Source organism: Gastrolobium bilobum, unplaced genomic scaffold (assembly GCF_033153095.1).
Source record: "Gastrolobium bilobum isolate Gb01-03AN ecotype WA unplaced genomic scaffold, APGP_CSIRO_Gbil_v1 utg356, whole genome shotgun sequence".
Lineage (NCBI taxonomy): Eukaryota > Viridiplantae > Streptophyta > Magnoliopsida > Fabales > Fabaceae > Gastrolobium > Gastrolobium bilobum.
Genome location: NW_026898613.1, coordinates 391534 through 411352, shown reverse-complemented (window position 1 = coordinate 411352; position 19819 = coordinate 391534). Strand labels below are relative to the sequence as shown.

Genomic DNA, 19819 nt, shown 5'->3' with positions numbered 1-19819 from the left:
GAGACTAATTCAAAATTCGAGTGCGAGTCCAAGAATTACGGTACTTATGCCCCTCCCCAGATGATGTTGGTGATATTCAAATCGAGGTCCAAGTATAATAATCCATTCTCAAAATAAAATGAGTTGGGTACGAGTTAGAAAAAATGACATAAATTATTGTCTTGTCATGTCACGAGTTCATTTACATGACCCACGTGTCAAATCACAAAAGTTTTTGTCCAAAAAAATAAAAAGAGAAATTATTTTTGGTAATTTTGACACGAATATTGTGGCACGAGTCAACCCATGGGCTATTTTGATAACGAAAAGCCCAAGCAGTTGAGGAGCCCAAAACGTGCACTCCCCTACTGAGAGGCTCGCCGCGAAGCAGAGCTACAGATTGAGAACGATGCTGGCGGTGCTGTTCAACGCCGATTTATCAACGTTATTATGTCCTAATAATCTTGTCAAGGTAATCGATTCTTCTATCTCTCTCTCTCTCTCTCTCTCTCTCTCTCTCAATTTTGACATGCAAATTGCGAATATGAATAGCTTAGCTTAAATGTATCTCTGGTTTCTGTAATTTGTATATGAATAATGGTTGTTAGACAACACATGTTGCTGATTTGAATGGTGAAACGGCACAGTTTGTTAGATTCGTTAGAGACACGTGTAGTCTGATATTTAAGTTGTTCGTAAATGCAGTTAGCTCTGTTAGTTAGTTAGTTAGTTAGTTAGTTAGGTTTGCATATTGTTCGTAATTCGGTGTATCTTACTCATATTTTGTGAACTTGCAGGCATAAACGAGCTTGGTAGTTTCACTACATGTTTTGAAGTTTGAACTTTGAACTCAGCTTCTTGCTTTCAGTTTTTATAACTGAATGCGTTTAGAGGTTTGGGACTTGTTGCATTTGAGAAAATGGTGTCAGCTTTGATCTATCGTGCTTCGCGAAGGTTCCTAAAACCTTCCATCATCAACCCTTTGATCTCATCTCAACAATCCGTATACCGAAACCGCGGTCTAATTCTTTCACTCAGTCCAGTCAAGCCATCTCACCTTCGGATTTCCAATTTTGAATTTTGTAAAAGCGTTAGATCTCTCCCAAATTTACAATTTATTGTGCACATATCTTCGTTGCCTTCGAAGGAAAACAAGAATCAAAGTAGTAATGCCGGTAGTGGAGGGGATATCTCTTGGATTGACTTGTACTTGCCTACGAAGGTTCAGCCCTATGCTCGGCTTGCTCGGCTCGATAAGCCGATCGGAACATGGTTGCTTCTATGGCCTTGTATGTGGTAAGAGTTTTTGTTTACTTATATTATGGGTAAATGCTTTCTCATCAACAAAACATGGAGAGCTTAATGGTTTTTATGGTTTGAACTTCATTGCTAATTGGAAATATATAGATATTGTAACACCTTTGAAATTGGTAATGAGTTGAAGAAATTTTTAAAACCCATGAACAGGGCGAACCTGGAGATACGGTAAAATTGTTTCTTTGTGACTGAAAGGTCAAGAGTTCAAATTTGGGAAACAACCTCCTTGCAAATATGCAAGAGCAAAGGCTGTGTATAAGAATTTTCCTCACCCCACCCTCGCTTGTTGGGATTTAATGGAATTTTTTACATGTGCAACTTGATTTATTGTAACCTAGTTCTTATGCCTAGATTTTTCTTCTTTCTCTTTTGATCAATTCTGAATTCCTAGGTGAATTTAGCTTATTTCCAAATTAGATCCAGAACAAGGTCAGATCCTATACTGTCTGTCAACCTTAAAAGTTCTCCGTTTGTCAAAATCCTAATAGAACCTTCTCATTTAAACCCATGAAATATCTAACTTCAAATTGTTACTAGTTTACCTTTTGGAACTGTCAACATCCCTTCCAACATATTGCAAGTTAGTTTGTTTTACCTTTTATTTGTATTTTGCACCTAATGCTTTACTTACACTGTAAACAAACCATTTATCTACAGAATATTGACACAAGTATACACATAATCGCATATACCACATATATATGCAGAAATTAAAACGAACATTTTTTTTAGAGGGAGGGTGGCTATCTTTTTCTAAATTAGATCATGCCTTAAAATTTATCCCTGCCCTTAACTCCTTATCAATGCTCCATTTCTAACTTTGTTCTCTCTCTCTCTCTCTATCTCTCACTTAATGTTTCTAATTTTTCTTGCCTTAGGTCAATTACCTTGGCTGCACCCCCAGGGCACCTTCCTGATTTTAAAATGTTGGCTCTGTTTGGATGTGGGGCTTTGCTTTTAAGAGGTGCTGGGTGTACTGTTAATGATCTCATTGATCGGGATATTGATACAATGGTAAATATAGTTGTTTTTTTTTTTTAATGCATATTTTTATGATAGGAGATATTGAGATAGTAATTTTGTGTTGTAAATTATTCTAACAGGAGTGTGTATGTGGGATATGTTTGACCAGTATAATAGATAATGATAGAAGAATGATCTAAAAGCTAAGTCATGCCAAGTCTAGTGCCCTAGCATTGCGTATGGTCTGTTAGTTCATCTTCATTTTCTATAATTTGCATTGAAAATGTTCTTTTTCTTCTTGCCTATCATGTTTCAAATATAGTTAAATTATGTCAATTTACCTGCATGAAACTCCACTATTTTCTTTTGCTTGTTCTACTTGTAGGAAGATTTCTTGTCTTCCGTTCTTCCCACTTAACTTCTTCCTACTATTGATAAAAAGATGTATTTGCTAGATTGGGTATTTGAGGGTCCAAGTGATGGATAAGAGGAATGGATTAAGATTCAGGTTGAATCAAAGAGCCTAGAAGATATAAATTTTACACCCAAAAGATTGCAAGAACAAGTTCCTTATATGCATGGCTATGTATGGTTAAAGCCCAGTATTACTTTACCTCATTATTTCCCACCTATTAGGGTTACACTGGGGGACACTGGTTGCTATCTTATTTAATTTGATTTTATTGCGATTACGTTATCCTTGTGATTTTGTTTTAATAGAAAGACTTAATGTTTATTGAGCATATGATTGCATTTGATGTCATACTTCTTCCCTCTGCCATTTTTCAGAAATGCTTGAGTTTTTATTTTTTCCCCTTTTAATAGATGATCTTAGATTTTAAGTTCTGAAAGATACTGTACACAATCTATAATGCAGGTAGAACGTACAAAGTTGAGACCTGTGGCAAGTGGTCTTTTGACACAATTTCAAGGACTTAGTTTTCTTGGTTTTCAATTACTTTTAGGTCTTGGGATTCTTCTGCAACTGAATAATTATAGGTTAGTGTCAATTTTGAATTGTCAAAATCTATAGATTGGGGTCTATCTTTGTTATGTTGGGGCTTTAGATACTTAAATTTGTAATATCTGGAGTAGTTATGAAGAAGATAGCACCTTCATGGAACCATGATCTGTGTTTCATGTCCTTGATTAGAAGATTAAAAATTATACAGAGTTGTAGAAGAAAATTAACCAAGATTCTTCCCACAAGAGACCTTAAAACTATTAAAAATGGGAGGAAAGTAGGTTAAAATGATAATCAGCAGAATTGTGGAACATCATCTCCTTTAAACTTCTGCCACAATAGAGCGGAGGAAAAAGGGGATGGTTTCTTTATTACATTGCATAATCTCACAAGTAGCAGCTGCCTCTCCTGCATATTAGCCATGGTTAAAATTGATTTTCAGCTGTTTCATAAGAAAACACTGTTATGTGGGGAACAAGGAAGATATAACAATCCTATATCCACTACCAAATGCTATATAAGAAAGAAGATTTAGCACTGCAATACACCCTGTGAAACACTATTATGTTCAGGACAAAGACTGATCCCCATTTTTTTCACATGGCTTGCAAGTGCCTTGCTTCCTTCTACTAGAGTTTACATGTCATCATTATTTCATATGCAGGCATAATTAAATGAATATTAAGTGTGAACATGTGAATCTTGCTAAAGTTTTGGATATTTTTTTGGCTTGTGTACATTTTGCAGCCGTGTTTTGGGCGCCTCATCCTTGTTGCTCGTGTTTTCCTATCCCCTCATGAAGAGGTTTACATTTTGGGTAATGAATTTTCTCATTTTCAGTTTCTTCTGACAAAATTTTTTCTTATCTTATTTCTTCATTATTATCTTTGATGTATGATCTCATTATACTTTTATATGATCCTCTCCTATAATTATATTGGTTAGCCGCAAGCGTACCTTGGGTTAACCTTTAATTGGGGGGCTTTGTTAGGATGGACAGCAATTAAAGGGAGTCTGGATCCATCTATTGTGCTGCCACTTTATGTCTCTGGAGTTTTTTGGACTCTTGTGTATGATACTATCTATGCACATCAGGTAAAGACAACATTGCTTCTTGTAAGATGTAATCCCTATTATTTTTCTCTGCTGTCCTGTCTTTTAATTTCTTCGTGATCTGCATTGATGTGTGGGTTCTGACAAGAAAAGGGCTGCATTTATGAACTTTTTGCTTGTTATTCCTGAACTTCTGCCTGCTAATGAACTTATTATGCTCTCCTTCAGATATAGGGTGTGTAAAAGTCGTGGTAAATTTTTCAACCATGTTCAGATGATTATCTTGTCTAACAGTTAAAGTGTTATGAAACAAAGAATACAATGACAAGACTGCTTGGTATCTTCCACATGAATCTTTGATTAAAGCAATGTACTAACAATATTCTAACCTTCGCATTCAGGATAAAGAAGATGACCTGAAAGTGGGAGTTAAATCAACAGCTTTGCGTTTTGGTGATTCGACAAAGGAGTGGATTACTGGGTTTGGGATTGCATGCCTTAGTAGTCTTGCTCTTAGTGGGTATAATGCTGAGATAGGTATTTGTTTTTGAACTTCATTCTGTTTTTCTGTTTCTTTTTCCCATGACTGTTTGGATTGCAATGATTGTTTTCTACCTCCTGAGTCATGTGTGTGGAGCAGGCTGGCCATATTATGCATTTCTGGCAGTTGCGTCTGGACAGTTGGGCTGGCAAATATGGACAGTCGACCTTTCATCACGTGCTGACTGCAATAGGAAGTATGTTTGGGAGGGTTATTGCGTAAATTCATGATTTAATTATCCAAAACCCATATTTTGAAAGGATCCCTAGTCTTGGTTTAATTGGCTTAAACATCTGTTAGAGCCTCATAATACTTTTTTTTAGTGGTCAATACCATGGAAAAGCAATTTTGAGATTATGATTAACTTTTTCAAATTTCATTTTCATTTTTTCAAAGACTTAAAATTTATACAGCCTTTCTACAAACACTTGATGGCATATTTATACCCTCAGACCTTAACATATAGAATCCTTCCAAAATTCAGTGACTGTTCAATTTTTCCGTTAATTACTTTTCAAATGTTTTTTTGTTTGATGGATTGCGACATGTTATAAAATTTCTGATGTAACAATTAGCTTATCATATAAAGTTATAAACTACTCCCCATTAAACCCCGATTAGCGAGGGTAGGGGTGAGGGCAATTCTTATACACAGCCGTACCCTTACATATTTGTAAAGAATCTATTTTTCATATTTGAACCCGTGACCATTCAATCACAAAGGAGCAACTTTACCGCCGGTCTAAGTTCACCATACTATATAAGGTTAGATTCTCTCATTTAAATATTATGAACTGACTTTAATACCTTTTTTTTCCTTCAGATTTGTCTCAAATAAGTGGTTTGGAGCTATCATATTTGGGGGAATCCTAGCAGGAAGACTTTCATCATAGGGGTAAATTTTGCCTATTACCGTAACTGACATTCCTAGGAAGTTGCATCTGATTAATCTTTGTATATTTACAGTTATCTTGTATAGAACATGTTTCCAGAGGCAATTAGTTATGGCTGAGCTTTACTCATTACATGTTCAAACATGTTCTTTTTGTTATTTCTTCTGAACGAAGTGTTGAAACATGGTTACTGATATAATATTTGTACACAGAAATGGAACAGTTTTCCCCCATTCTACTATTATGATATGCATTAGTTTTATCAAATCTGGTTCCATTGAAATAATTTTGGAAAAAGGTTGATCTGGAAGAGCTAATAATTATATTGGACTCAGAAGGGAAATGGTCAATGTCAAGTGATTAAGGGTTAACTAGTTGAGTGACTTGATTAGCTTTTTATTAAATATTTTCCTCTAATACCAACATCTGGAGGCTGTCTATGTAATCTCTGTAGACCACAGTAAATAAGACCTGAAAGAATGAGATGATTGTTTTATGGCACGGACAACCTAAACATTTGAGCTCCATAAACTTGAGGTTGTGACCAAGAAATCAATACTCCAGGAACTTCCCGAGTTTGAATTATGGGTAAGTACTGCATGTGCGTGCAGCCAAGGGGCATCAAATACCATTTGAAGGTTCCAAGTTTCAAGCCAAGGAGTCATTGGTGTTTGTCCACTTACATATGTTTAGACGAGTGAAAGGTCATTGTATTCTGTACTAAAAAAAAAAGAAAAAAAAAAGGTCATTGTATTCATTACATGTTGGCTTTCATTGATGATTGTTGGAGGTACGTTGCATATTTTTCATGAAAGAAAAATCAGAAACGTTGAAAAACTTAAAATTCAACATTTCAAAGGATTCGTTGTCTTGCATAGACAATATACAAGAGTACATATCTCAAGAATTTCGTTACTATCAATGGGTTTGCAGACTATAAGTTGTCCACGCTTCTTTTTCTTTTCTGAGACAATTACATGCCCTAACACTGCCAACAAAATGGTATTGCGGATTTGTGAAGCATAATTATTGCCAACGATGTGCCAATTAGATTGTGGGCACAATGGATGACGAGACAATTACTCATGTCATCAATAGGCTTTCACAAGCCAAGTTGAGATTTATCTTACCATATGAGAAGTTATGGAAACCTAAACCCATGTTGAGTCATTTCTTAGTATTTGGTTGCATATGCTACTTTTTCTTTTTGAAACAATCTAAGGATCAAGTTTGACATGAAAGAAGTACATTGTATCATTGTGAGGGTGTGACACTGAGAGAAAGGAATGGAGATGCTATGACTTTGACCATAGGACAAGGCGATGCTACACATATTGAAAATGTGGTATTTGATGAAGCTTCCTCTTGGTGGTCACAGCAAGAAGCAGTGTCACTGTTTAGGACCTTTGCTTAGCAGCTGAAATCATATATAGCAGGAAAGTGGAAGAGAGAAAGTGAGGACATTCATGTTCAACTGCCAAACAAACGGCCAATGATGAAGAGAAACTTTAGACCAACTCATTTACACGTTGTGATCACCTGAAAAAGGTAGAAATAGAGGGTGCTGTAAAAGCTTAACTAAGAAGATGAACAATATCTATGAGACAGAGTGTCTCCTACTCCTACCAGTTTTCCCCTCTGTGCCCCGAGACTTCCTACCTGATTTCTGTCGCTTTCCCCCACCTTGACCGCTAAAAATTGCTATTCTCCCTATCCCCTTAGAAAGTGAGGTTAAGAATGTTCTTCCATTTCCTGCCTTATCAATCATGCCTTGTTTCATGAACATCTGTTCCTTCTCCAACTCACTCAGCCTCACCCTCATTCTTGAAATTTCCAGCTTCAGTTCGCGGTTCTCTCTCCGCAGAGAAGCATAGTTATCCCTAGGGGACATGGCTGCACTTGGAACACCACTGCTTATTCTCTGTGATAGCAGCCCATCTCCTGAACTCCCTGACAATGCATTCTTTAAACGCATCTGCTCAAAATACAGGACTTGCACCACCATCTGCAATGGAAGCCTGTCATTCTGGGCAGCATGGTTGCATGCTTCTTGAGACAGCTTCTGACAATCAATCAACATGCAAAGCTTCTTGCATTCTTGGTCTGTTAGCGCTGCATGGGCCTGAACAAGGGGAGGAAAAAAGGTGGTATTGTCAACATGAAGAATGAGAAATGAATAACAAATATAATCAACTGTTGTATGATTGAGAATGAGGTTTAACTAGAAGTGCCTAGCTATTGGAATCAGATGAAGATATTCTCTTTAGTCCAAGCAAATTTACCTTCAAATAAATGTCAATAGCTCTGTAAAGGCCATCGTCTATAACACGAGCATAATCAGGAAGTATCTCAATCAAAGCTGCAAATTTCTGTAGACTTAAGTAAGGATCAGGAGCAATTTCTGCTAAATAAGCATCAATAAGCTGCCCCACTTTTAGCAGAGAACCATGGCCAGTAGTACCAAGCCCGTCGGATTCATACCCGTAATCTTCGGTTTCTTCGTCTTCAATCCGCTGCAAAAAATTCACCAGTAGCCTGTGAACTGTATCAACATCAAACAAGGAGTCCCCACTTTGTAAGGATGGTATAAGCAGATCATCTAGTGAAACCATTTCCAACCGTAATGCAATCCTCCTTTCAAGCTCAAGCCTACAGGGAATGGTGGCACCCAACATGATAGCCATCTTTAACATGCCAAACAAAAAAGTCAATGGAATGGAGGAGCTTTTGTCTGTTGGCATGAGGCTTACAAGAGTTTCAACAATTGTCCTCTGGTCCTTTTCTACAGTTGTTGGACTTGAGTTTATCCTTGATGGATTCCAAAATTGACACTTTCCAATACCCTTCAATGATGATTGAGCATAATGCATCAGTGAAGCAATAATGCTGTCTGATCTAACCCCCATTCTTCCCATGGCACAAATAACTCTCTGGAAGAAATCAATGTGCAACACTGAGAGATCTTCAACCCACCATGCAACACAACCCTCCTTTAGTTCTCTAGATTCACCATCACATTCTAATCTAGATAAACCAAAAACTAGTTGCTCCTTGCAAGCATTCATTGCAATGGCATCCACACAACCGTTTGAAATTTCAATCTCCTCCACTATAGTTGGAGGTAATATCTCACAGGTGGATAGCACTTCCACTGACTTCTGAAGATTTTGAAAGACAATCTCTTTCAGATAAATCTCTGTTCTTGAGATGAGGTTTTGCTCCCTGAATTCTTCTGACATTTCCAGGTACTCAGCTGCACAACGTAGCCGGGCAACATTAAATGTTGTAATCTCAAAATTCATCCCATAACAGAACTTCATGGCAAGTTCAAATGTCTGGTGTCCCCCTGGAAAGTTGAGGAGCTCCAAGCTTGAAACATTGGAACCTTTTGCTTCAGCAACCATCTTCCGGATCTTCCCACTTAGGGTCACCAATGGAAACTTCATGAACCAGGACAAAGTAACAAATTAGTTTTTAATACATTTTGAGTTCAAAGCAACTGTTTTTGTAAATTTGAAGTCATTATCTAAATAGTCTTGAGTTGACTGGTGCAGCTAATAAATGCTTAAAAGAAGCCAAATAGAAGTCACCAACTTTTTTCTTTGGTATTCTAAAGTAGGCATGACTTTTTGCAAATAGTTGTTGATTATAGTTGCTTGTTAATATATTATGGATTCTTAAGACATGCTGTTCATTATATCCGAATTCATTGTAGCAACTAAAAGAAACTCACCCGAATTCAAAGCCATAATAACTACAATTTACGAGATAAAACTTACAATTCAAAATGACAAAATAGAACAAGCTCATGAAAGTGTCAACCGCATCTTGAAAGATTTACCTTATGCAGCAGAAATGACTCCCCATCAACGACAACTGTAATATCACCAGCAACATCAGCAAAAATCCTGCAATAAAAGGGAACAATCTGTCATGACAATTGTCATAAAAGCCTATGAAAGAAATACAGATTTAGAAATCCACTGCAATCTTTGATTCCTTGCACCCCTACCAAAACATCTCACACAATGAAAAAAGTGCAAGAGTTTAGGATAACAGCACGCCAGGAATTCTACTTGAATTTTCCCAAGAATTTAGATAATTTCTCTCGACCTCAAAAGCTCCAAATATCTCACAATAAAACTTGTGTTGGATATTAAGTACTCACTTTCAAGACTAATATGCATAGCCTTTATTAATAAAATCCAGATGATGCTGGCTAACCAGGTTATCAAATGTACAATCTACAAACAAATACTTTAATTCCAACACCAGTAAGATATAACTTGAATGAAATGAAACCCACCAAAACAAGCACATAAAGTTACATTTTTAATATACTACCAAATGAAATAAAGAAATACAAGTATATTACACTGCCAAGACACACAAATAAATATAGTCAGAGAGAACAAGAAGCAAAAGAGAGGATGAGTTTGTTGCTGTAATACCGAGTAGTAAATGAGTTGCAAAACTTAGGAGTAACTGGAGAGCGTTTAGAAGAAGAGAGTGAGTTTTCAGAAACCATCTTTGTTTCTATCTGTTAGAAGAAAAAGAGAAGAGAAGAGAAGAGGCAGCTTCTCCTGCTGCCTGAGCTGTGTATGTTTCAGTAACAGGCAACACAAACTGTGGCCTGTGACTGTGGATGATTAAACAATCGAATAATGCGTACGGGAGATTATAGGTTCAGGAATATTTTGAAGTAAACGCCCCAAAAGACCCTCAACATAGCAATCAATTATTCACAAATGCCATGGTACACATACAACACTACTTTTTCTTTTCGTTTTCATAACTTGAGCAGTGTGTTATGGTCTTCTTACGAGTGCTGAACCATCTTTTGCTTTTTGGCTGCTTTTGTTTCTGCCTTTTTGCGTTATAATACTGTTACTATACACTGTACAGTGTACAGACACATCTTATTCACACGTAATAATATAATCAAGTACCACTGTTGGCATTGGACGTGGGACATTACGTTACAGAAAACTGAGTGCAATGGTAAATATTTTGCAAACAAGGCTGTGCCTGTGTGTGTCCTTTGGGAGAGTGGATCTTCTCATGTGAAAAAGTGATCATGTGAAGTGGTCATGTTATTTGATCACAACCATTCATTTAAAAATTATACATTTTTCTCTCTCTTATCTCATCATCAATGAGTGATTGTGATCAAATAACATGATCACATGACCACTTTTTTGACACGAGAAAAGATCCATTCCGGTGTCCCTATGCTTTATTGGGTTTTGATTTTGAAATGACTAAAACTGAATGTTGGAATTATGACTTTAATGATGCCATTTACTCACACAGTTACATATAAAAACAAATTTGCAGCTGTAACTGTTGCAATTGTTTTTTAAGTTACAAAGAATTTAAAAGTTCAAACATGAATTTCTTTTTCTTATTTTATTTTTGGGTTTCTTTTTTCTCATGTCACATGAGATATCATCTCTCATGTCATAGACACAACAAGTGGTGGACCCACCACTTATTAAAAAAGAATAAAAAACAAAAAAGATAACACGAATTTCGATGTCTCACAACATGATAAAACTATCTCCTGTTACATGAGAAAATGATTTTCCTTTATTTTTATGTGTATCATGTGAGCTGAATGAAAACATGAGTGGCATTAAGAAGAAAAAATAGAATGATATTATCTCCTCAAACTTATCTTTCATAATGACATTGAATAACACCTTAATCTTACTTTAACTTTTTTGATATCTCATACAACAGGAAATCATCGATATTCTTGTGTTAAAATTTTACATGATCTGATTATATAAATTTTTTGTATTTATTTATCTCTTCACATGTATTAAATAAATAAGGTCCAATTATTATTAATGAAGAAAGAGATACACACAAAAATTTTGCATAACTAACTCTTGTAAAATTTTAACATGAAAAGCTCTGTTCCCTGTATAATCTATGTATGAAAGTTTCCTTAAAAAAAAAATGCACCTTCAAGTTACACCATGGTTGGTGTATGTAATATGTGATTGTGGTTGAAAAGCAAAAGGGGTGACGACAAGTAGGACATAATCCATATGCAGGAGGAGGCAGGGGATGGCAGTGATGTTGATTTGGTGAAGAGAAGGGTCAATGTTGGTTGGAGCTTAGAAGGCAGAAGAAAAGGAAGAGAGAGGGTTCAAAAGGAAAATATTTATTATAGTCCAGGATCATCCAATGATCTAGTGCTCCTTCTCATATCATCAATTTTTTTTTTCTCTTTTTACTCCTACTATTTTTTTCTTTTTCAATTTTACCTTTCCATTTACATTAAGGAATCACCTAAAATGATAGTCCCGGACCACAATAAATAATCTCGTTCAAAAGATAAAGTGGTCAGGACATCTGACATGGAGTGTTGGTGGCATGGATCCATGTTCTGTTCTTCAGGTGACACGGAACTCAATAAAGATGCAATTATTAGAGACAGCACCACTTCACACTCTGCCTTCTTATTTCTTTCCCTATTTATTATTATTTGCCAATTAATAATAATATATGTTAAGACAACTTGTATGAATTCACAATATATATTCATTGTCTTTCAGGCCTCTGAACTTTGAACAGATATTGATAACTTCACGTTTCTTTTTTTTATACTAAAGTTCTCCTTCATTTATGCGGGTAATCATTTGCAAAAATATAATTTGATCATTAATTCTATATTTAGCTTCATGACAAATATGAAGATTTTTTAACAAATGAAATTATTTCCCAAAAGAAACTGCCTAATAATCTATGTGTCTTTGCTTTTTTTTATTTTATAAACAAGTAAATATGCTTATACGTTAAACTACTATTTTGATTCTTCAAATGTATATTTGATATCAATTTAACTTTTTTAAATATTTGTAACATTGAATTAGTTTTTTAAAAAAATTTAAAGTGCCATTAAATGACTTGATTTGATATTATATGAAAAACTAAAATAATGTCACTTTTATTTGACGTTACAATTTTCTTAAAAAAAATAAAATTAGTATTAATTGTTTCTTTAGAGGATCAAAATTCTAGTTTAATGTTTTTCAAAATTTCAGTTAATTTATGTTACAAGAAAGTCATAACTTTATGAAAATTCTTTATGACCCAAGAATTCATGTCAGATAATGGGAACTGACACTGTCTCAAAGAAGAATCCCTCATGATGGGTTTATTGTTAATTACATGCAGGAAAATGAACAATCACATACAAATTAGGTTCCTTCAATTCTTACAAACAGGTAGAATTTTTCAACGAAGGGCAGTATATTTCCTATTCAAAAAAATTTCACTTTAACCTTCTTAATGATAACCAATTTAAACAAGATAGCGATGATTAAAAATAAATGTATTATATAAAAAAGATGCATTTATAAAAAGAGAAGCTGTACAAAGCCCAAGTATAATGGTGGCCCCATAACTAAAAGAAGCAAGTGATCTTACTTTGTAAGTGGGGTCCACCCAATGGGTGTTCTACAAATATCTTGATTCATTTAGTCACTATGTCCTAAAAAAAATAAGGGAACAGTGACCAAAATGTCACGTTTTGACAAAAAAATTATCAGAATGCCACGCGAACAGTAAAATTTTTCAAACTGCCACGCGGCATAATTCGCTGCACAGTATAGCGAATTATGTATGCAAGTAATTCGTTACACAGTGTAGCGAAATATGCCACGTCAGAATGCTCAGAACCAAAAAGTGTCATGTCTCATAATGTTGAAATTCGCTACATAGGGTAGCGAATTTCAACAAACTTGACACATGTCACTTTTTGGTTCTGACGTGGCATATTTCGCTACACTGTGTAGTGAATTATTTGCATGCATAATTCGCTACACTGTGTAGCGAATTATGCCGCGTGGCAGTTTGGAAAATTTTACTGTTCGCGTGGCATTCTGGTAATTTTTTTGCTAAAACGTGACAAAATGATCACTCTCCCAAAAATAAGTTATATCAAGAGTTGTACGTTGATAATGTGTTTGATTTTTGAGAATCACAATTTTTGAGAGGTGGAAAGCAGTGGTATCAGCCTCAAGTCACCTAAACTCAGCTAAAGCCAAGAAAAATTTAACAGATGTTAAATACAATAACATAGAAGGTTATGTTTATTTTTCGAAAAGAGTAAATATTCTTTTTGGTCCCTAACAAATTTAAAGTAGACCCATTTAGTTGAAATTGTGGTCCCTCACAATTTCAAAAAAGACCCATATTAGTCCCTCAAAATGACTAAAATGGGTACACTTTGAATTTGTAAAGGACCAACTGACTAATTTTTTTTTGTAAGGGACTAAAGTGGAGATCGTGTTTTTTGTAGGGACCTAAAAGAGTATTTACTCTTTTGAAAATAAGCTAGGGTTAAGGCACTTCCTTCACCCAACGTGACTTCACTATTGATGGAAAGATTCAAGTCTAAAATTGAATTAGTCGAGACCTTTAGGGGGTATTTGGTACACGTCATTTTGTAGGATTTTCGGAAAACTGAATTTTTTTAAATTTTTAATTTTTGAATATTATCGTAAACTGAATATAAAAATCATATTTTTGAAAATCGAGATTCCCGAATAAAAAAAATTTCTGCTCCAACAAACGCCCCATGAGGGTTCCGGATAATGGTTTGTATCTTAAAAAAATTATGTTGATTTGATATAACACAATTTTTATTTTTATTTTTTTTGTTAACCCAAAAAAACAAAATTTGTGGGCATGCCAAAATTTGGATAGGCCTTTGAAAAAGTAGACATTTTGAGGCAAGCCCACAAAAATCAAACCCAAGTTGAACTTGGGTAGCCTAGTTTGAGAGGCAAAAGGGAAGAATGAGAAGAATGTGGTGGAAGAGCGAGACACACACACACACACAAGTCTAAGCATAACCAATCATCAAGTATCCGAGTGTTGAACGGGTGGACAAGACACAAAAGCAGTTAACATTCTCAAAAATGCTAACCCTCAATCTTAATGCTTCCTCTTCTTTGTTTTCGTCGTGAGTTGTTTTGTCTACCTCTTATCTTTTATAACTGTTTTCCAGTTTTAGTTCCTTATGTATGTAATGTTGCAGGTTCTCAGTTTTTCCCTTTCATGGCAATTATACACTGTCTAATCAAAATCAGTTATTACTTCCTTCCAATCTTAATTACTCCTTTGCTACTACAGGTACACTCTCACTCTCTTGCTTAATGGTCATTGCTCCTTCCCCTTTTTTTAGCTTTTGATCATAATTTATGTACTCTATACTTTATCTTTTGGTTGCAGCAACGAGAAAGTTGAAGACTTTTCAGCTCAAGGCTGGATTCTGGGAATCAATTAAATCTGGGTACCTTCAAATTTGATTATCCATTTTAAAAATAAAAGGAATACATGAAGGGTACTTCTATTGTACACTGAATTTAGGCTTGTATGGTACAAATCTTATATATATTCACATGAAATTGGCCACTTTGTTTGTGCCTTTTTTGGGTAAAATATTTACCATTTAGGAAGGAATAATTAACCACTTGAAGTGGCTATTACTTCAACTTGCATGGGTGTTTCTTATGTTTTCACATAAACAAAGCTTTCCTTTGATTAATACATGTATGTATGTGTTCCCTGCTGTTGGATTCTAAGACTGCCAAGAAAGCCTAGCTGTAGCACATCTCATGATTGGTGTATCTCTTATCTTGAAAATGTCCTTGACTTGTTCCCCCTTTCAGGTTGGTAAAGAATAACACAACGCAAGTCATCGATCCACCCTCCACAGATGAAGAAGATGAAGAACCTCTGCCTCAAGAGTTTGTCCTTGTTGAAAAGACTGAACTTGATGGAACAATTGAGCAAATAATATTCTCTTCGGGTGGAGATATTGATGTTTACGATCTTCAAGCCCTCTGTGACAAGGTGTGTATCTAATGTGTGTTGATGTTTCTATTATATGGCAATGATTATGTGTATGTTAGTTTCCGAATTACTTTTCAGACAGGAATCCATGCACTCGAATCATATTTTAGGAACTTGTGTAACAGCATTATGGACTTCTTTCTTTATATCAATTTTTGTATCTAGATTGATCAATTTCTGGATCAGTATTTTAGTTTCCTTGACAACGTTAAGGATTCCTTTACCTATTTACATTATTCATGATAATAATTTCCTTAAATACACCTTCAGCGCTTGCACTTCTTAGCATTACAGTTTACAGTTTCAGTGTATAGTTTTTCATCACTTAAACTTGAGTACTGAGTATTTAGACTTAATTTTTTGTTTTATCAAACACGCCCTTACTATAATGAGTGGTTCATCCCCTTAACAGGTAGGGTGGCCGCGTAGGCCATTGTCAAAATTATCTGCTGCTTTGAAAAATAGCTATATTGTGGCCTCACTGCATTCTATAAGAAAGTCACCTGGGTCAGGTAAAAATAAATGATAACTTGCTGTGCCCTCTGATTAAATTAATTAGTTGGCTGGTTAAGCTTTTTCTTTATGCTTGTAGCTATCTAAACCTATTTGATGAACATCTTAGTGTACTTGGCGAAGTTATTTAACAGAGGGGAATGAACAGAAGAGATTAATTGGCATGGCCCGTGCTACATCAGACCATGCCTTCAATGCCACAATTTGGGATGTCCTAGTTGATCCTGGCTACCAGGTATTTCTGTCTACCAAACATGGATCTTGAACAAAAACTTTGGTGCCAATTACTGAATGAGTTCTTCCAAAAGTGGAATATGCAAAATCTCAAGTTCATTATATTTTAGTCTGATGTAGTAATCGTGGTAAAGGTTGAATTAAAAATGAATTGAAGGTCTATCTTCTTTTGTGGGCAGCATGTGTTACTTGATGCACTAATCATTGTCTATTTGAAATGAAAAAAACCACTCCCATTAAATCTTGACTAGTGAGAGGTTAGGGATGGCAGCAATCCTTGTATGCATGCAGCTTTACCCTTGCATATTTGCAAAAGAGGTTGTTTCTGGAATTGTGCTAGTATGATTTACTGTGTGTTTTCACAGTGATGCACAATTTTTGTAATGTTGGTGTCTTGCATGTGATTTCACAGTGATGCACATATATATTTTTTACTGTTTCATGGCACTTGACTATGACGTTTGCTTTAGCACATGGCCACCATATGGTCTTGGGTTGAGTATTTAATACCTCTCTTTTATCTGTAAACTGCAAGAAGATATTATTCTCACTGTTACCTACAACATAACTTTGTTTTGAGGTTAAAAATATCATTAAATTTTTGTTTCAGTTCAAATAAAAATATGCAATCTAATGCCTAATTGCATGCTAATTTTATGTTTAGATCTTTTACATGCTATGCTTTAGTTAAATTCATTCCTGAAATAATTTTGTACTAGTTTGATTCAAGCAATTGTTGAATTTGGGAAGCAGATAAATATTCTTAGTTGATATACAATATATTGAGATCTTAAAATTTCTATTATTCTGTGCAAATAAACTGGAGAGAAATTTTTTACATATGTATTGGGAGTCATTCAGTATAAACAATGATGTTTTATGGATAAATGTTCAGTAACAATAGAGTGGGCAATAAAAATTAAAATGGCAGTGGGGGAAGTTGCAACTAGTTTGGGGTAAATGTCATGTTGATGTTGATGATGTAGCAGTGGAAGGTAAATTTGTAACTCAATCCACTCTTTTAATTACCACTGTGAACTCCAAACGATGGTGGGGATTGCCCTTCATTCCCTTGTTAAAACTTCCAAACCCAATAGAGTGGTATTCATTTACCTTTCCACTCCATTCCATTTCAAACGACTCCATTATGAACCATTCTACTTGATCTTCTTCAAAACTACCAAACACTGCCATAGAGGAAACTAACTATTGGATGCTTGAATCTAGGATTTTGTTGGACGATTTGTAAAATGCAAAAGGCAGTGTCGATTCAGGCATTCTGCTAAATTGTTATTGTGCTCAAGTGCCTCTTTGTGTCCTGTTCCGATGTGAGCATAAATTCTGGCTACATATGAACTGGAGTAGTGCTTATATATGTTGTTTTTATTATATAGGGTCAAGGTCTTGGTAAAGCTCTTGTAGAAAAACTGATTCGAGCGCTTCTGCAAAGGGACATTGGCAATATAACTCTGTTTGCAGATAGTCAAGGTATAACAATATTGACAACTTTAATGCATAGTATCATTAATGTTCATTTTTTTGTTAATTACAAATTTCAGTGCAACCTGTCAAAGTGCTTAGTTATTTTCTGGACTTGTGCATAGGCATCTTATTATATTGCCTTGTTCCATCTTAGTTGGGAGTGTAGTTTTCTTAGTATTATTTAGGAGCTTGGAGTTTCATGCTCTTTCATGGTTATGCAAATGAGAACTTGGAGTCTCACTATTTGCTCTTGTATGTTGCATGCAGTTGTGGAATTTTATCGTAATTTAGGTTTTGAAGCTGACCCAGAGGGCATAAAAGGCATGTTCTGGTATCCAAATCACTGATTGCAACCATTCAAAAGCTTGCTTATGCATCTGTTTACATTGGTTAACATTGCAACCATGAAGTATATAAAGGAGCAGCAATTGCAAGTTTGCCTTTTAATTACAATCTGAAAGTATAAAGATTGGATATCAATGTTGACATGTTGTAATTATAGTGTTAGGTGCTAGCTAATAATTCTTTTTTCCGAAGTTTTGCTACTTTTTAAACAGATCAACATGAAGCTTTGGTTAAAGAGCCAGATTCATATATTATCAGTGTACTTGCTTTATATATGAAAAACCTGAGGTCAGTTATTACTTATTTTTGGGGGGAAGTAATGCCAAAAATTTCAAGTAATCAAGAGAGAATATTTGTGTTTAAGAAATAGTTTTAACAGTACATGTACATGCAACAATGAAATTGATACATATAATAATATGAAATTAAAATATATCGTACAGAAATATATGAATACAATAAAGAAAAATTTGAGTCTAGTATTTGATCATGTGTACTTAAGATAATTTGTCTTTCTTACGGTGCCTAAAATTTGTGGATAAAATTTCTGAACAGAACAAATTATCTCTGTTTAAAATGAGAAGTTGGGAAATTCTGATTTTTATTTTATATATATAAAAAAGTAAGATTACAATTTAAATGATAGCTATTTAACAGCGAAATGACCCCTTGTTTGGAGAAGAAATAACACAATTTTTTTTTACTCAAAACTTCTTGTTGATATCATACGAAATTCTAACATTAACTTATGGAAAATTCTATATTTTTTTTTCATTTTTGCATAAATGTTTGTAGGCTTTTTGACCCTTTTGCCCCTCATTAATTAATTAATAACCAATTTGCCCCTGATCAAGAACTATCCACCAACCTGCCCCCTTTTAGTCGACTACCTTGCTGTTTTAGTTGAGCAAATGGTCAATCTTCAGAAAGTGGACTACCGCAAATTTAGTCGACTAAAAAATCATCTTAATCGACTACATTTTTGGGATATTTAGTCGACTAAGTATCGATATTTAGTCGACTAAATATCGACGGATTTGTTTTTTAAAAACCCCCCATTCGGCAGAGGGGGAGTAGGATGACCTAATCGACTAAGGAGGCGGCCCAAACCCCAAATCCGCATGAGCAGCTGAAGAACGCCTCAAACCCTTCCCTTAGGCGTGTGGATTGCCCCCAAATTTGGTCCAAATCGTGAAATCTGAAGGATAGGTAAGGTTTCTTAACTTGCATTGTGTTTTAGGTTTAGGAATTTTTTGTATTTGTTTGTTGTCCGAATTTGTGAACTCTAATCAAAGCGTTTGTTGTAGGTTTTGTAACCCTAATCTACTAAGGTTTATTTTTTTGCATTGTGTGAATTTTTTTGTTTGAAAAGTTTGTATGTGGCAAAAGTTTGCTTTTGGTTTACAGCGCTTATGTTGCAAGTTTTCATTACCATCATGACATGTTTCATATAGTTAAATGCTGACATGTTTCATTGTAGGTACCCTAAACAAATGACGAGCCGCAGAAGACCAAGCGATGAGGGCAATGAGTCACTTGAGAGACGCACCAAGCATAGGCAAGAGCGGCCTTCTTCGTCAAGGCGACAAGACGAAGAGCCTGATACTGTTGACCTCCCGTATGGGTATCTGTTTGAGGACGACCCTGCCGTCCACGCTTCAT

The 19819-nt window shown here is 35.2% G+C and overlaps 3 protein-coding genes across 5 annotated transcripts; 2 read left to right on the top strand and 1 right to left on the bottom strand.

Annotated features, from left to right (window-relative positions):
- Positions 1–339: 339 nt before the first annotated feature.
- On the top strand, positions 340–5939 carry LOC133317628 (4-hydroxybenzoate polyprenyltransferase, mitochondrial). The gene is made up of 9 exons (XM_061519485.1): positions 340–451; positions 777–1275; positions 2175–2310; positions 3137–3258; positions 3971–4040; positions 4169–4318; positions 4678–4813; positions 4917–5013; positions 5641–5939. Exons 2-9 carry the CDS (start codon positions 899–901, stop codon positions 5708–5710), a joined length of 1158 nt encoding a protein of 385 aa, XP_061375469.1. The 5' UTR covers positions 340–451; positions 777–898; the 3' UTR covers positions 5711–5939.
- A 1095-nt stretch (positions 5940–7034) lies between these two features.
- LOC133317627 (BTB/POZ domain-containing protein At3g08570-like) lies at positions 7035–10246 on the bottom strand. Of its 2 annotated transcripts, XM_061519484.1 has the most exons (5): positions 10162–10246; positions 9552–9618; positions 7993–9150; positions 7370–7832; positions 7035–7249 (listed from the first exon to the last, which is right to left on the bottom strand). In XM_061519484.1, the coding sequence occupies exons 1-5, from the start codon at positions 10236–10238 to the stop codon at positions 7233–7235; spliced, it is 1782 nt and encodes a 593-aa protein (XP_061375468.1). In that variant the 5' UTR covers positions 10239–10246; the 3' UTR covers positions 7035–7232. The 2 variants fall into 2 exon arrangements, with proteins under 2 accessions (XP_061375468.1, XP_061375467.1); XM_061519483.1 differs by lacking the exon at positions 7035–7249 and having other exon boundaries at positions 7308–7832.
- A 4273-nt stretch (positions 10247–14519) lies between these two features.
- LOC133317640 (probable acetyltransferase TAP2) lies at positions 14520–18491 on the top strand. Of its 2 annotated transcripts, none has more exons than XM_061519500.1 (8): positions 14520–14681; positions 14766–14860; positions 14960–15020; positions 15400–15583; positions 15996–16095; positions 16231–16331; positions 17725–17818; positions 18080–18491. In XM_061519500.1, exons 1-8 carry the CDS (start codon positions 14647–14649, stop codon positions 18157–18159), a joined length of 750 nt encoding a protein of 249 aa, XP_061375484.1. In that variant the 5' UTR covers positions 14520–14646; the 3' UTR covers positions 18160–18491. The 2 variants fall into 2 exon arrangements, with proteins under 2 accessions (XP_061375484.1, XP_061375483.1); XM_061519499.1 differs by having other exon boundaries at positions 14520–14690; positions 18080–18489.
- The last annotated feature ends 1328 nt before the right edge of the window (positions 18492–19819 follow it).

Coding starts and splice junctions, on each gene's coding strand:
- LOC133317628 (XM_061519485.1), top strand. CDS start 899: ATGGTGTCAGCTTTGATCTATCGTGCTTCGCGAAGGTTCCTAAAACCT. Junction 1,276..2,174: donor CTTCTATGGCCTTGTATGTG/GTAAGAGTTTTT, acceptor TTCTTGCCTTAG/GTCAATTACCTTGGCTGCAC. Junction 4,814..4,916: donor TGGGTATAATGCTGAGATAG/GTATTTGTTTTT, acceptor TGTGTGGAGCAG/GCTGGCCATATTATGCATTT.
- LOC133317627 (XM_061519483.1), bottom strand. CDS start 10,238: ATGGTTTCTGAAAACTCACTCTCTTCTTCTAAACGCTCTCCAGTTACT. Junction 9,619..10,161: donor TGCAACTCATTTACTACTCG/GTATTACAGCAA, acceptor CTTTTATTGCAG/GATTTTTGCTGATGTTGCTG. Junction 7,833..7,992: donor CTATTGACATTTATTTGAAG/GTAAATTTGCTT, acceptor CCCCTTGTTCAG/GCCCATGCAGCGCTAACAGA.
- LOC133317640 (XM_061519499.1), top strand. CDS start 14,647: ATGCTAACCCTCAATCTTAATGCTTCCTCTTCTTTGTTTTCGTC. Junction 14,691..14,765: donor TCCTCTTCTTTGTTTTCGTC/GTGAGTTGTTTT, acceptor GTAATGTTGCAG/GTTCTCAGTTTTTCCCTTTC. Junction 17,819..18,079: donor TCTGTTTGCAGATAGTCAAG/GTATAACAATAT, acceptor TGTTGCATGCAG/TTGTGGAATTTTATCGTAAT.